At 38.4% G+C, this 15,232-nt stretch overlaps 1 protein-coding gene across 4 annotated transcripts in view; it reads left to right on the top strand.

The window, feature by feature from the left end:
• The window catches only part of LOC123973153 (netrin-G1-like), a 71,313-nt gene that overhangs the window by 25,195 nt on the left and 30,886 nt on the right, over nt 1-15,232 (top strand). For all 4 annotated transcript variants that reach the window (XM_046053053.1, XM_046053054.1, XM_046053055.1 and 1 more), the window contains one exon: nt 2,999-3,642. In XM_046053053.1, coding sequence (XP_045909009.1) covers nt 2,999-3,642 — 644 coding nt within the window. The remainder of the gene's footprint in view (nt 1-2,998; nt 3,643-15,232) is intronic.

Here is a 15,232-nt window from a genome sequence, read left to right on the forward strand (position 1 = left end):
TTCCCTCTCCCACAGCCGTGATCACAGGTAAAGGATCAAGCTGAGAGGGCTTATTGTTTTTCAATAGCTGCACCCCCCCCCAGCATAGAACTAAAGCCCTGGGTCTTAAGTGACCACAGAAGGTATTGATCTTCATAATGCACTGTTTTTGTTGTTAAATAACCACCACAGGAATTCCAATGAAAGGTCCTGACCTTTCTCTAAATCTTTACCATCCCAGATTCACTGGGCAGTAAATACTGTACATGTCACTTAATATTAGATTGGAAAAATGCCTTCACATTATTGAGTGTTATTAATGACAGAAGAGGCTTTTATGAAAGGTTTTTCCCCAGCCAGTTCCCATATGTGAACTGGCTCCTTGGTTAGAATGATCACTTCCCTGAAGGCCTGAAGTTGAGGCAGGCAGCGAGAGAATGATTATGGATTGAATTTATGACTTTCCACTGGTCTCTGAACACTTCTTCTGCTGGCGTGATGAAGCAAATTCCTCTCTGTTTAGAGCTTCTGTTTACTCTGCTTCTCACTGTTGGGAAATAGTTTTTCTCGTTAACCACGGACGCTGCGGTCTGAGTTCTTTATTTCTTCTGTGAATAAGGCTCCCATTTCAGAAGATGCAAAAGCAGCCACCCCGCTGCTCCCCCAGACTTTACCGTGACAGCAAATGAAACAAGCATAACCGAAAATTCTGGCTCTTGAATGACAACAGGGAAATCACTCTCTCTAACACTGTCTGTGTCTCTCTCTCTCTCCTTTTACGGTCAAGGTCTGAGCCCTGAGCAGACCTCCAAGGCTGTCCAAGCACAAGTAGGGAATATAACAAGCCTAAGCACACATCATTGGCAAACAGTTGACACTAGTACAATTTACTGTCCCTGTGGCCAAACGTCTTCCTTATTTCCCCTTAACTCTCTCTTTCAGATCTCTCTTCCTCTGTGTTTCTGTTTTGAGACTACAGTGGCCTTTCAAGCTTTGTGTTGGCTCTGCATTAGTGTGTGGGTGTTCATCGGCATGAGAGAAGAATACTTTTAGCAACTGAGGTCTTGAGATCTTTCTTTTTTTTTAAAACACACATTGCAAGAAAGGTCTACTCTTACATTCTCTCTCCCTCCCACTCTCTCTTATATTCTCTCACTCTCTGTCTTAGCAGCATAACCCTTATTACCCTCCTAATTGGATCACGCAACGCTCCTTTGAGTCAGCTGAGCAGGCCTAGTGACCCACAATCCCTCAGTCTTGTTCTACCTCATTGCATAGTTATCACTACTAGCTGAGGAGCATGGCGCTGATAGCATATCACAGTCCCACAGGAAATAAAATGGACTGAGAAGATCTGTATCTAGAAACCGGGAAGTCGTACATAGATCTTCCTGTGAAGAAGATAAAGCATCAAATCATTTTTTTCTTTCGGCGGGAGGAATTTAGAGTCCTTACTCAAAGACAAAAAGCAGCTATTGGTCTTTTCAAATAAAATATAATGCTCTCTGCTTATCAGTATTCCTGCCAGTGATCTTCACTCGACAAAGTGGCAGTCTGTGTTGAACGCACTGCAATACTGGAGAGATAAGTGAGTAATGTTGCAGATAGCACTGTTCTCACCTTTAGATAATTTTGCGTGTAGAGTGTCGGATGATTGCTGATTATCGAACTGCTTTACAGTTGATCTGAATCTCATCTGCACTTAACCTCATTGTTCCTGGAGCAGAGGTGAGAGGAATGTCAATTGGAGTGTGTCTTGTGCTCTCTGGCTCTGTTTCAGCTCTCTCTCTTTGCCATTCACTCACACGCACACACACACACGCACACACACACACACACAGAAGGATGCAAACTGCCTGTGTACACACACACAAGCAAACACATTCAGAGTTCTCTATTCCTCTCACAAACATACACAAACACATCAAGAGGTCCTCTTTCTCCCCACTAACACACACACAAACATCCAGACTGTGTGGATGTCTATGGTACAGAGCAGACACAGGCCCATGAAAAATGCATGTCCCTTTGCGTGTTTCATAAGAAACACTCATCGGGATTCCATTCCCATCTCAGCTGAAATACCACACAGGAATATCAATTACATCGGCAATTTGGGTGGCAGTGTAGGCAGGAATGGCGCTGAACAAGAATATGGGATCCACAGTGTCGTTTTAATGATAGGGTCACTGTCTCCTGCAGCCCTAGGGCCAACATTACTTGTACAGATTATAAAATACACATTGGCCTCAATGCTATTGAGTACAGTGGTGGAAACAACATAGGATGGCAAGCCAACAAGTCCCTGGATAAGCAAATAACATTTCGAGGCAAAGCGGACCAAGAGTTGACCTTGGAGATGCTTAAAATTTTGTCATCGTGAGGGTGGGACCATTACAGTGAGCTGATTTATAACTAACATGTGTGTTACAGGAATTTTTCCTCTGAATGTTATCTTCAAAACTAAAAATAGCTTATTCTTAGTTTTATCACCATTTGTCAGTATTATTGTGTGTATGTAAAGTGTACACATACATTCCACATATTTGAATGTTAATAAATAAATAAATAAATCCACAATTGACTATTTACTTTTTAAAGTTTTTCCTCATTGCTATTTGATTAATATTGTTATTAACAAATGTTAAAATTGAGCAATGTCATTTGTCATTGGTGGTATGATTTAGTACTGCTTATACAGTATGTATATATATTATATAAAAATGCACCAATAACAAAGTTCAACAAGTAAAAATTGCATTGTAATGTTATGAACTATGATAGTTTTTTTGATTATGTAATACCTCACTGCAGATTCTTCTTCTTTTTACATAGGCTAGTGTCCCCGTATGTATCCCCACATTTAAAATATTAATATTTGACATAGGGCATTACACTTAGACTTAACAGCTCACTCAAATAAGTCATTACAAATTGTAACAATACAATATCTATGAGTTGCACCGTACCCTGATTGCAGTGTGCACTTACACATTTGTGTCTATTTGTTTTGTTATAGGAGAATCCTTACATGTGCAACAATGAATGTGATGCCACCACGGAGGAGCTGGCTCATCCTCCAGAGTTGATGTTTGACTTTGAGGGTCGCAACCCCACAACCTTTTGGCAGTCCACCTCATGGAAGAAATACCCAAAGCCCCTCCAGGTTAACATCACACTGTCATGGAACAAAACCATCGAGCTGACTGATGACATTGTACTCACCTTTGAGTCAGGACGACCGGAGCAGATGGTCCTGGAGAAGTCACTCGATTACGGCCGGACCTGGACCCCATACCAGTTCTATGCCACCGATTGCCTGGATGCCTTCACCATGGAACCCAAGACAGTCAGCGACCTCACCCAGCGCACCCTGCTGGACATCATCTGTACTGAGGACTACTCTCGAGGCTATGTGTGGAAGAACGACAAGACAGTACGTTTTGAGATAAAGGACCGCTTTGCCCTCTTTGCCGGTCCTCGGCTACACAACATGGCTTCACTGTATGGCCAGCTGGATACCACCAAGAACCTGAGAGACTTCTTCACCATCACTGATCTGAGGATTAGGCTGCTGAAACCAGCCACTGGAGCCACCATGGTGGATGAAAATAACCTGTCCAGATACTTCTACGCCATCTCTGACATCAAGGTGCAGGGCAGGTAAAACTCATTTATATTTCTGAAATAAAATCAAGACATGACGTTTGGGTACTTTTTTAAGTTTAAGTGAAAACTAGCATGCTGCTGGTTTGAAGTTCACAATGTACCTGGTTGAGTTTTCTGGTAAACAAACAAAATTTGTGGTTACATTCATTGTTTTTCACCATTGTGTCTAAAGAAACATATCGAGTTCAAATTCTTCCTCATGAAACATTTACAGAGCTGTCAATATTTTAAATTTACCACGTTTACTTGTCAGCGGTCTTATTCACGGCATTTGTTGGTGCATCACTGTACTTCTTTGAATGTTACCACCATCAACTGTCACTGTCACCCAGCTTTGACACAATAAACTTTCAACATATCCGTTATCCCATTTCAATAAGAGGACATCAAAAATGTCGCTGATTAAGATTTTAGAAAACACGAATTGACCAAACATAAATGGCTATGAAATCATTTTGATGATGAGGATTCCTAATAAAAACTCAGGTAGGCAACGTTTGAGAAACTAACAAGAGACAGCTAGATTAAGTATCCAACCGGAGGAAATCCTACCCCCTCCCTTCAGGCCTATATACCCCCAAAGCTACTCCCCCAAAACCCATTTTCATGTGTAATGAGTACAATCATTTCATTTTGACAGAATTTAATATTTACCTACTGAATTAAATGATTGTCTATGCTTATTACAGTCCTGCAACTTCTATAATAACCCTAGCTTTAAGTGCATTTTACTGACATTACAACTAAAAAGGAAAGAAGTTTCAGTGCCTCCTTCCTTTAGGCTTAGTCTTGGACAATATGGCTGCTCAGTGTTTACAAGTTCAAAGCGTTTAGTTGACCTAGAATAAGTTTAACTCAGCCCAAATTTCTGTTTCTAAAATGAGTCTAGATCAAGAAAAAAGTAGCAGCCTGAGCAGATATTGAACTCTAGTCTCCTAAATTACTTGTTAAAACCCTAACTTGACAAGGACAAAGGGCTGAGATTGCCTCCTGTGAAGATAATAATTTAATGCCTGTCTCGCTGCATTTTTTTTTTTGCTGACACATATCAAGGTTCCACATATATCTCATAATCCCATAATATGATAATACCATTATTGGGTCAGGCAGCACATAAAGTCTGAACATTTGAACTTACTTTGGTTAAATATTTTGCTTTAAAAGGGTCATATTATGCTTTTTGGCTTTTCCCCTCTTCTTTATTGAGTTATATCTCTTTTTTGTGCATGTAAGAGGTTTACAAAGTGAAAAAGCCCAAAGTCCAGGCCAAAGGGAGTTCCCATCTCCCACCGAAAACACTGCTCTGAATTGCCTGGAAACAGCTGGTTTGTAGTCCAGCCTTTTCCCAATTGATCCCTGTGACGTCACAGCAAAATGTGCGTCATAATACTCGCCTAGCAGCTAGTCCGACACGCCCTAGAAATCACCGGTGGAAAAACACACTGAGCTGCAGCACACAGTAACAAGACGTCTGCCTGCTGCCTCTCCTCTCCCTTCCAAACACTAGCTACCCTCCAGGCAGTTAATGGACATAAAGTTGTTCCTGTGATGTAGAGACAGAGCTCAGTTAAAACTTTATGGTTGAAAGATAATTTTATTACAAATTAATAACTCACCACTCTGAAACTCTTGCTCCAGTCCATGTTGCTAATCTGGTAATGGAACATATACAACGTGCCCTACTTTGCTTCTGAATGGCTAGTAGTCCTTAAGTAGGAATTGCGTATGTGCAACTCCCAACAAAGATCCTGTAGAGGTGAGATGTAATACTCCATAGCTAAAACAAAGCATTCAACAGGCAGGGTGAAAAGAGGAGCTGCAGCAATTTGCAGTATGACAAAAAATATGGTGTTTTTTGAAAGTGAAACCATATAAACCTGTTCTGGTGCAACCCCTAAATAAGATTTTTTAAAAAATGAGCATAATATGACCTCTTTAAAGCATTATTGTCAGGTAGGTAGGTAGGTAGACACTATTTTCACCAGCTAGTCACTAACTTTGCGTGCCACTTGGTGCTGAGCAGGTAGTGTACAGTGGGTTTATCAGATTTTATTGCTGGAAAAGAGTATTATGAATGCATGCGTTTGTGTTGTTTTGGCCAAAAAACCAAAACAACAATCCAAAACTACATAAAAAAGGTTCGTAGAGTTGAGGGGGACTGCAGAGTTGGGTGATAATTCTTGGAGGGTTCATCACTACAAGCAACCTCCTTCCCATTATGAAAACTCATTTGATCCATTATTAATATTTAAAATATTGATTAGCACAGCTTTAAAGAGAGCCACTCATCTATTTTTGCTGTTTGAATTTAGACACTATTCGTTCTCCACTTAAGGTAAAAGTTTATGGATTACTGATTTTCAATTTTAAAACCTACACTTTCAGTAAAATAAAAAGGACTTTTGCTGCATATGTCATTAACACAGCTTGCAGTGTTGCAGTGTATAATATTTTTATCAGTGAGTCATCAGAATGCCACCACTGTGATTTTCAGAGAATGAAAACATTGTTGTTTCATGACGCATGGAAATGGCCCACATGATGGTCGTAAAGCCTCTACAGCTGCTTTCCAAAATGGGACCTGTGTTGCTTGCTGCAGTTGGTTTATATGAGGGTAACTAGGTTGGTAATGACCCATCAGATGGGCCCTCTGTGAATTGAATCAGTTAGTCCCTAATTAGAATTCAGTCAACTTCAGTGGCAGATTATAACCATTAGCACGTTGGCTAATTGGTAGGAGACTAATCTTGTAATTAAGAGCATTTGCAGCTGATTAAATGGTAATCATCAGAGACACATCAGTGAAACATGGAGACATTCAGAACTGCCAGGCTGTGCTTCCAAATTTAGCCATGCCCTGTTTAATAATGAGTAAATTTATGGTTTAATCTATGGGGTTTCCTCTCTGAGCAAGCTGCAGTTTTTGCTTTAAATAGCACACTTTCAGAGATCTCAGTATTTTTTAATGATCTTTGACTTCTGGCAGCAAAACCAGAACAAATCAGTCACTGAACATGGGCTGTCATAACTGGCAAAAAAAAGACAAAAATATGACAACACTTCATGATGTTTCTTGTCTTTGATCACATGCCACAACAAGTTTTTCATAATGGTGGCATGTGATACTCCCAATTCAGCTCGACTAGAGAGATATAAATGTTATGCAGTCAGATACACTCTTCTGGTATTCAGACTCGTACTGTAAACATGAATTGATGAGTTCTAAATTGCAAGGCCTGCTACCCAGCACAGAATAGCATCTCCCACAGATATCTTATTTTGCCATTCATTACAAAGAGTAGCAAAAGGTTGGATTGGGGGGGAAATAAGCTATTTTGCCCAATTTTCCATCCTGCCCCTGGGTATCAAATTCAATTTTCCACCAAAAGTTTGCAGTGAGAAAGAAAAGAAAATAAACATACAATTTCTGTCCAGAGGTGGATCAGTAACTCACTTGAAAGAGGGTGATGGAGGCGGGTGGGGAGAGACTGATTAGAGTTGCCACCAGCCTCAGCAGCCTTCTGGCTACAACCAAATGTGAAAGCCTTATCACAGAATGGCCATCCTGTCTGAGAATTCCCAGAAATCTCCACAAACGCTGATAAACTTTCTCTCATACCCAGCTGAATATGTGCAGTGTCAGGTAACCTGCGGATATGTTCATGAATGTCAGTGCTCGGAATTAATGGATACTGGCATGCTTTAGAAACCTTAATTTATTCCTCCACAGTCATCTGTAAATTGTTTTGTCGCATTTTACAATTATATTTCAGAAATAAAGTTATATAAACTTTTTGTATTTGTCGAGGGTTCATGAGAAGTGCTTTGCAAAGATTAAAAGATAATATAAAAGTTTGTCACAAATGGATAAGTCATTTCTCTTGGGGAAAATTGCAGACACAATAGAGTGGCACAGCAGAAAACGTAAGCTTTTTAAAACATCAGCAGTAGAAGATATACCAGTTTGTCCACCAGTATCAAAGGAATTCCATTCATATTGGAGGATTCTGCATGTCCCGATTTATGTCCAATGCCAGCGTTCAGTACCAATACTGAGCCCTTTATGCAGTCAGGCGGAAAGCCAGGGTTTGGAGGTCAGGGCAGTGGATGGGCATGTAGCAACTCTGATTTTCATGGAGGACACCAGAGTTTGTCACAGACCTGGCAGTTATATTTACCTTTTTACTAAATGTAACCACAGTCTTTCCCTAATTTTAACCAAGTGTATTAGTTGCCTAAAGTTTTCCAAGAGACTTTGGCACTGTCTCTGAAGAAATCTCTTGGGTGAGGGACGAAAGTCCAATTGCCCTTGATTTTAACCTTCATTGGATAACTAGATGACTGAGAACCTTCACAGACATCTTGCCTGATGTTTCATTTGCCGTAATGCTGTACCTACAGCAAAGTGCATCTGTAGGCTATGCCATAAATAATGTGCACCTCCTCAATAATGTAACTACATGTTGAGAGGGAAAGCAGTTAAGGAGGTACCACATGGGCACCGCAAGAGCTGTGATTGGTCAGCTTGTGCTACTTATATTCTCTCAAACAGAGAAGATCAGAGGGGATAGATCCAAGTGATGAAAACATGAACACCATAAAAAAAGGCCCATTCTCCTTTTAAGTAACATATGTACCTTCTGGTCACTGCAACCCCTCGCTCTCTGTCACAGTGAATGAAGCAACGTAAATGTGGTGATTGATCACGTGATATATCCATCTAGTGCTGCAATAGTGCTATCAACGGGAGAAATCTGATCCTGAGCTAATACTGTAGATATTGACAGTGGAACTCCGATTAACCCCTTTAATCAATAATAAAATAAAATGAAACCTTACCATACCTTTTGCATATTTTATTTGCCATAATCACAAATCACAATCTTGTCCTATCATAACCATACTGTACACACACAGTACAGATATTGTAGGGCTATTATTAATATTATTATGTATTTATGTGGAAGTAAATAAAACAACATTATATATTATATGTATGCAATTCAATTCAATTTATTAGCGGATAGCCCCTTCAGATGCAGCATCTCGTTTTCAAGAGGGTCAAAAAAACACACATCTATACATACATACAACAATAAAAAATTAAATTAAAAAATTAAAAATGCAGAGAAAACAAATACACAGAATAAATACTCAAAACAATTGAGTTGCTAAGCAGCTTACACCCTCACCCCAGACAATGAATACAAGATTTTAAGACACATCATGGTTCAAACCTGTTCGCATTATCATGGTTCATTTGTGGGTTTGGTTCTGTGTATCAATCCTTAATGATTAAGGCTGATTATCTGTAGGGTCATTGCGACAAATGTAAGAAATCCCTAACTTAAGTGCCCAACATTTTATTCAGAAATGAATCCTGGGAAGCTTCAGATGCCACAAATAACAACATAACCAGAAAACCAGAGTAGGTTTCTCAGAGCACAAGTTTATAAAACTGGCTTTACAAGGCTCAGAATTACATTGCACTGAAAATATTTTTACTGTACTATGATCTTGTATGACAGAAAATTGATTGTGAAATATGCTACGAGGAAAAGGTAGAAGGGGGATTTTTTTTCACCTCTCCTGAGTAGAGTCAGAGTGTGTGGCGGGGCTAGCCATGATATTGATTTCTAATGTTATTCCACATCAACAGAAAACAAAAACCTTGAACCATGCAGGCTGTCCCACCTTTCACGTCTCTCTCTCCATCGTTCCTCACTTATTGATCAGATGTCTGCTCGTTAATTAAGACATGACCGCTACTGGCTGGCTGTGCGGTCAGAGCTGCACATCCACAGGGCTGCAGCGGGGCCTGGGAATGAGAGGCAGCTAATCCATAAGTGCTAATGTGTTATTTCTCTCATCCCCCATGTCATTCTCTATTTTCCCCTTACAATGTCTCTTGTTTTTCCTACCTCAATATTTGTCTCTCTTTTTCATTTTTACCTAGTATCTATTGAATCATCGTGTCAAAGTAACCATAAAAATAAAAACTTTTCAACATGGCCACAGGTCTTATCAAATAGGTATCAAATCCTAATTTCAGACTTGGTTATCTTCAAAGATGCATAGATTATGCTTATTTAAGGTCCAAAAACTCCACTGCCTTGTGAATGCAAGTGTTTTGTTTTTAACTGTAGCATTTGTTGGATACATCCAGTCCTGAGTCATGCTCAAGGATACTTTGACAAACCTCAGACTTTACATTATGGACACTCTTAACTATTTAGCAGTCCCGCTGTATGAATTCACTTATGAGTATATCTAAATGGAGACAGAAGAATCATTTTATACCGAACTACAATAATGACAATCAGCATGACATTCTGACAGAGGTGGGGACTTGAGTTTGAGACTCGGACTCGAGTCACACTTAATTCGCTGCTAAAATTTCACACAATCGTTAATCAGTACGGTAACACTCAATGCATTGCTAACTTTCTCTCCTCATTCTTCTTAGCGGAGGAAAAGATTATCATTAAATTGTCAGGTTACAGCTCTGTCCTGTCCACATACATGTTTCACACACCTTGATAGTTAAATTACATTACAAAGAAAATATAGTGCTGACTGTGGAGGAGCTGAGGTTTGTAAAGCAAATTAGAGATGCAAATTAGTCCTTTTAAGCTAATGAGGAGATTATTCTTTTGGATTTTAATGTACAAATGAAATACATGAGATACAGAAGGGAGATGGCTCTCAGGTTGCCTATTTTTTGTGTTAATTTCTACAAATGTAAAAATCTGTAAATTAAGACACAAAAGTCAAAAATGAACAATCCTATCTGTAATGATTCTGAGGTCATATTAACAGGATTTCCCCTGCCATTATAAGATTTAACTTAGGTGGTGAGGCTCAAAACGGCTTGGTGCTGTGCCATTAATGTTAAATCATTGTGGAGAGCATCAAAACTAATGAAATTACTTTTTCCAGATCTAATACTAATTCCTGTCCAGTAGAATTTTTTAGCAAGTTTAGCTTTTGGGGTAATAATGGGATCAACTGCTTAAGTTTACTCATGACTGTGACGTTACAACCCAAACTCACGTTCTCCAACATTACAGAGTTGTTGTTTTCTTTTAGCTTGAAATAATCCCATACTTTGGACACTTTCTTCTTTGTCCCTCGCTACTTTCTCTCTCTTCCTCTACTTTGCAAACAGTGCCATTATAATCACGTTGTATGCACACAGCATAAGCGCGATGTGCGAAACAGTGTGCTATATAATTATATGCATCATTGCAAACAACTTGCATCGACGCAAAGAATTTGCTAAAAAGCACAGAAAACTCTGCTTTGTAACACATAAGGAAGTTAGAATATCTCATGTTAACTGCAGGCTTGTAGAAATTTAAAAGAGAGAATTGTTTTATTCCCCACTGACTTTCAATGCTTACAAATGGAAAACAAAAGCAATTTTCAAAAACAACAAAAAAAAATTATCCTAAACTTCCCCTCTGAGGTATACATGAGAGTTATTCAAAGGCAATTTGGATACAAAAGAATAATAGTTTTAGATAAGGTATGACACATTTTACTGTTATTATATGCTCCCCAATGTTCCCCTCAAGCCATAGACAAACTCTGTATCTCCCTTTCCCGGTGGGAATTCTGAGCTCATAAAAGTACCATATCACACACTTCAACTGTATCTTGCACTTAAAAAGAGTCTACATTTGTAACTCCTCCACAGTGCATAACGTGCATCACACCCCGCTGAACCATATAAGATCCAAACCTGGAGGATATCTGCAGTATGCGCTTTACTATGGTCGCATATGGAACTTCAAGAAAAGGCAGCGTGTTGATTTTACACCATTTCATCCACTGTATAGTGTGACAAGACAATTCATCATTTAAACTAATGACATTTGCACATCCTTCTATCCTGAAGAAGAAGCCTTCTCACAACCTTTTTGTATCTCTCCCTCGTTCTTTCTAGCTTGTAAGTTCATAAGGTAGGACAGAATGCAGCAGGAGGAAATAAATCAATATTCCTCTGTGTGTTTGAGTAAAGGACTTTGTTGAGTAGCCTGATAGAATTTGTTGTTTTTAGTTTTTAGTTCAGTGGGTGGAAAATATTTAGTCATTTTTGACTGTAGCAAAGTATACTGTTCAAAACCAAGTTTATGATCATTACTCAGATAAAATGTGCACACATAGACTGTTTGAAAAACTGAGGAGTCTCATTCACAAACAAACATATCTGTGCTTAAACCGTGTAAAATTAACGTTTTATGCACTATTCCGTAAATTCTTATTATTTTCTTACCTGAAACTTTCATTAAAGAATTTTCTTTCTTAATGCATTAGCCAAATGTATTAAATAACCCCGAAACTGACACTCTTTCATCCTCATCAATATTGTCATAGTTAAAATATTCAACTATAAAAACAGATGGGCAAAGAACTGCTTGGCTTTTGTGGCTGCTAAACCTGCACAAATAAAACAAAAAGAAACCACAAATGGTGAAATGCACCCCTAACGGCGCTTCCAAGCAAATAGCGTCTCGGTGCTCTGGAACCTAGTTGCACGTATTTAAATAATATTTAATATATATTTAAATCAGTAATATGCATACATTTAGAGCAAAACTGGCCCCTTTCTATGCAAATGAGTGTCACTGCAAAAAAGTCCAATCCACAAACTCCAGCACTAATACCCACACACAATTTTTATAGGGGATGTCACACCGAGACTTTGTAGTGATCATGGCAGAAGTGATCGCAGCCAGACAAAACAAAAGCTCATCACAGGCACACACATGGCATGGGAATGAAACTTTAAAACAGTAAACATCATTAAACCCCAGTGCTAATTAGAATAGTTATAATTCAAAGTAGACTATGTTCTTTTCAACAAACATGTTAAGATATCTGCAGCTGTAATTTTAGACTCAAGTGCCGCTTAGCTATGTTTGTTTATTATTAAGATGATGATGATATGAAAGGATAGTACCCACCCCAGCTCCAGCCTGTTCACCCTCCTGCCATCAGGAATGAGTTTTTTTCAGGAAAGAAGTTTTCTGCTGCCACATTGAAAATGGTTTATTTCTGTTTCCAATTTTATGATTAATTTTGTATCACTGTAAATTGTCTTAATAGCAGAAGGTAGTCACAAACTTAATTCGGGCATGCAAATTGGTTAGGGGTAAAAAAGGTGGGAAGCATACACAAGCAGAGAAACACACAGAGACAGTATAAGAGGGGTCTGTTTTAAGCTTACATGTTGTATAGATAACGTGCATTTGTCTACTGCAACAAGAGAAAGATACCAACACGCAAGGGCATTTGTGTTGAAAATTAGTGGGGACATAAGGACTCAGATTAGGGATGTGAAGATACAGTTAGGTTGTTGGTTTTTTTATACTATTTTGTAGAAATCATCAATGCTGAAATATATTTGAGTAGGGGGGGTTGGGGGTCCTCCCCAGAAATTTTAGAGCATTAAACACGTATTTTCCTGCATTGTGGTAAATATTCTGCACCAAAACACAAAATTCAGGTGGCAAGTGAAAATTTAAAATCTAAAAATCTAACAAAACATAATGCAGTAATGCTCTCATTCTGTGTTGCTTTTAGATATGTTTCTCCTGTAGATCATCTTTTCCATGCTGCACACATGCAGGCATGATTTAGTCTTCCGTTCTCTCCCTGTGAACATGACAAAAGAGAACCGAAAACTTGACAAGACATTGTTAAAGTTACTGACTGATGCTGCATGTTTTGGGATCATTTTATAATCAGTAGCTTGTTTTAATATATATTAAAATAAATAAATAAGTGCAAATAAACCATTCCAAAAGCATTTGTTATTTAACATTTTTTGTTGCAAGCTATCTTTCAAAGCATTTTTAACAAATGCTTCCGAAAAGTGTAGGGGACATGTCCTCAGCGACCCCAGTGTAAACAACACTGATGCCGACACGTTTCGTTATTTTGACATTAAACTACATTACATCCAGGTTGCTGTCACTGCTAACATTATTGGTAAGATGGTGATATCACCATCTTGAGGACTGAAATAGGACATTCTTAAAGGGTAAGATGTAACTGGATGATGTCTGAGCTTCTAAAAGGCTGCAGAGCATCCAGTCGCGCAGTGTAAACAGCTTTGTAGCTACGTTTTTAATGCAGCCCATGTGTTTATACTTTTTTTACTCCTTCAGTACTGCTTTTCACATGTTTTTTTTAACCCATATTCACCCTAATCTTTGAGCAATTTCTGTTTCTCTCCCTTTTGGGACATTTGTTGCCTCAGATGAATACTTTTTCTTTTTATGTATTGTGAAGGCTGTGTCAAAGCCTGCTGTTTATTTGAAGCCATTGCCAGAGTTCAATTGTTGATCCACTATTTACATTTACATGTTCTCATTTGGCAGACAATTTTATCCAAAGCAACTTATATTTGAGGAACAACATACAAGCATCAACAAAGTATCAACTACAGCACGAGATCTAACTGACAATATATACTAGTAAGAGCAGCAATAATTACTAGTAAGAGCTAGCTCATAACACAACAATAGGGTAAATATCTAGGGAAAGAAGTAAGAGTTAACAAAAAGTGCAATCAATACAAGAGAATTGTTAGGGGATAGAAGAAGAAGAGCGCAGGAAGTGCATATTCAGCCTGATATCATCCAAAGGTGGATGAATAACACGCCGATTTTTTAAGTCATTTGGCGTGGTATTCCAACGCATTTTTTGCATTTCGTGTGTCATTCCATGCCGTTTACACTGCATTGAATTCTATTATGCTGAAACGGCATGCCATTTTACGCCTACTGAAAATAAAATCAGCATGAATGGGATACAAATAGCCATGAAAGTCCGACATTAAGGTGGTGGAGGGGTGGTCGGGTGGATAGTAAGTTGGTTCGGTTCCCGAGTGAAACAATAATTATACAACATTAGTGTTTAGTTTTTCTGTACGTTATGTTACATAACATAAGTTAGCACTGTACATCATGGCAAACGTTAGCTACTACATTACGTTAGTTATAATGCTACTTTGTTGCTAAGTTAGCAACATAGCGCTAGCTACGTTAAAGTTTAAGTAACGTGCTAGCTAACGATGCTAGAATTGACATCCCCATGTTGCATGTTCTCCCTGTGTCTGCGTGAGTTTCCTCCGGGTGCTCTGGTTTCCCCCATCACCAACAACATGCTACGTTCTCCAGTCAGTTGTTGACCAGACACATAAAGTATCTTTAACTTAACAACCTCTATAAGTGACAAAAAGATATCGCATCTTGTCCTTCTTACACCAGAATTCAGAGAGATCTGAAAAAAGCTAATTAGCAAGGTGGTAGCTATTGTAGCATGTCTAAACTAGCTATGAAATTTAATACATTTATGAGAATTAATACCCAATTATGAATTTTAATATTCAAAAATATATTAAAATAAATATATATAAATATATAAAATATAAAAATATAAAATACATAAAATATATAAAATATATAAATATAAAAAGCTCTCGTTTAAAAAAGGCACCACCGGAGTTGTTATTATCCTAGAGTCTCCGGACCTCTAGGTAGCTTTTAATAATTATACAATTATTCACCAGTGA

Source organism: Micropterus dolomieu, linkage group LG06 (assembly GCF_021292245.1).
Source record: "Micropterus dolomieu isolate WLL.071019.BEF.003 ecotype Adirondacks linkage group LG06, ASM2129224v1, whole genome shotgun sequence".
NCBI lineage: Eukaryota > Metazoa > Chordata > Actinopteri > Centrarchiformes > Centrarchidae > Micropterus > Micropterus dolomieu.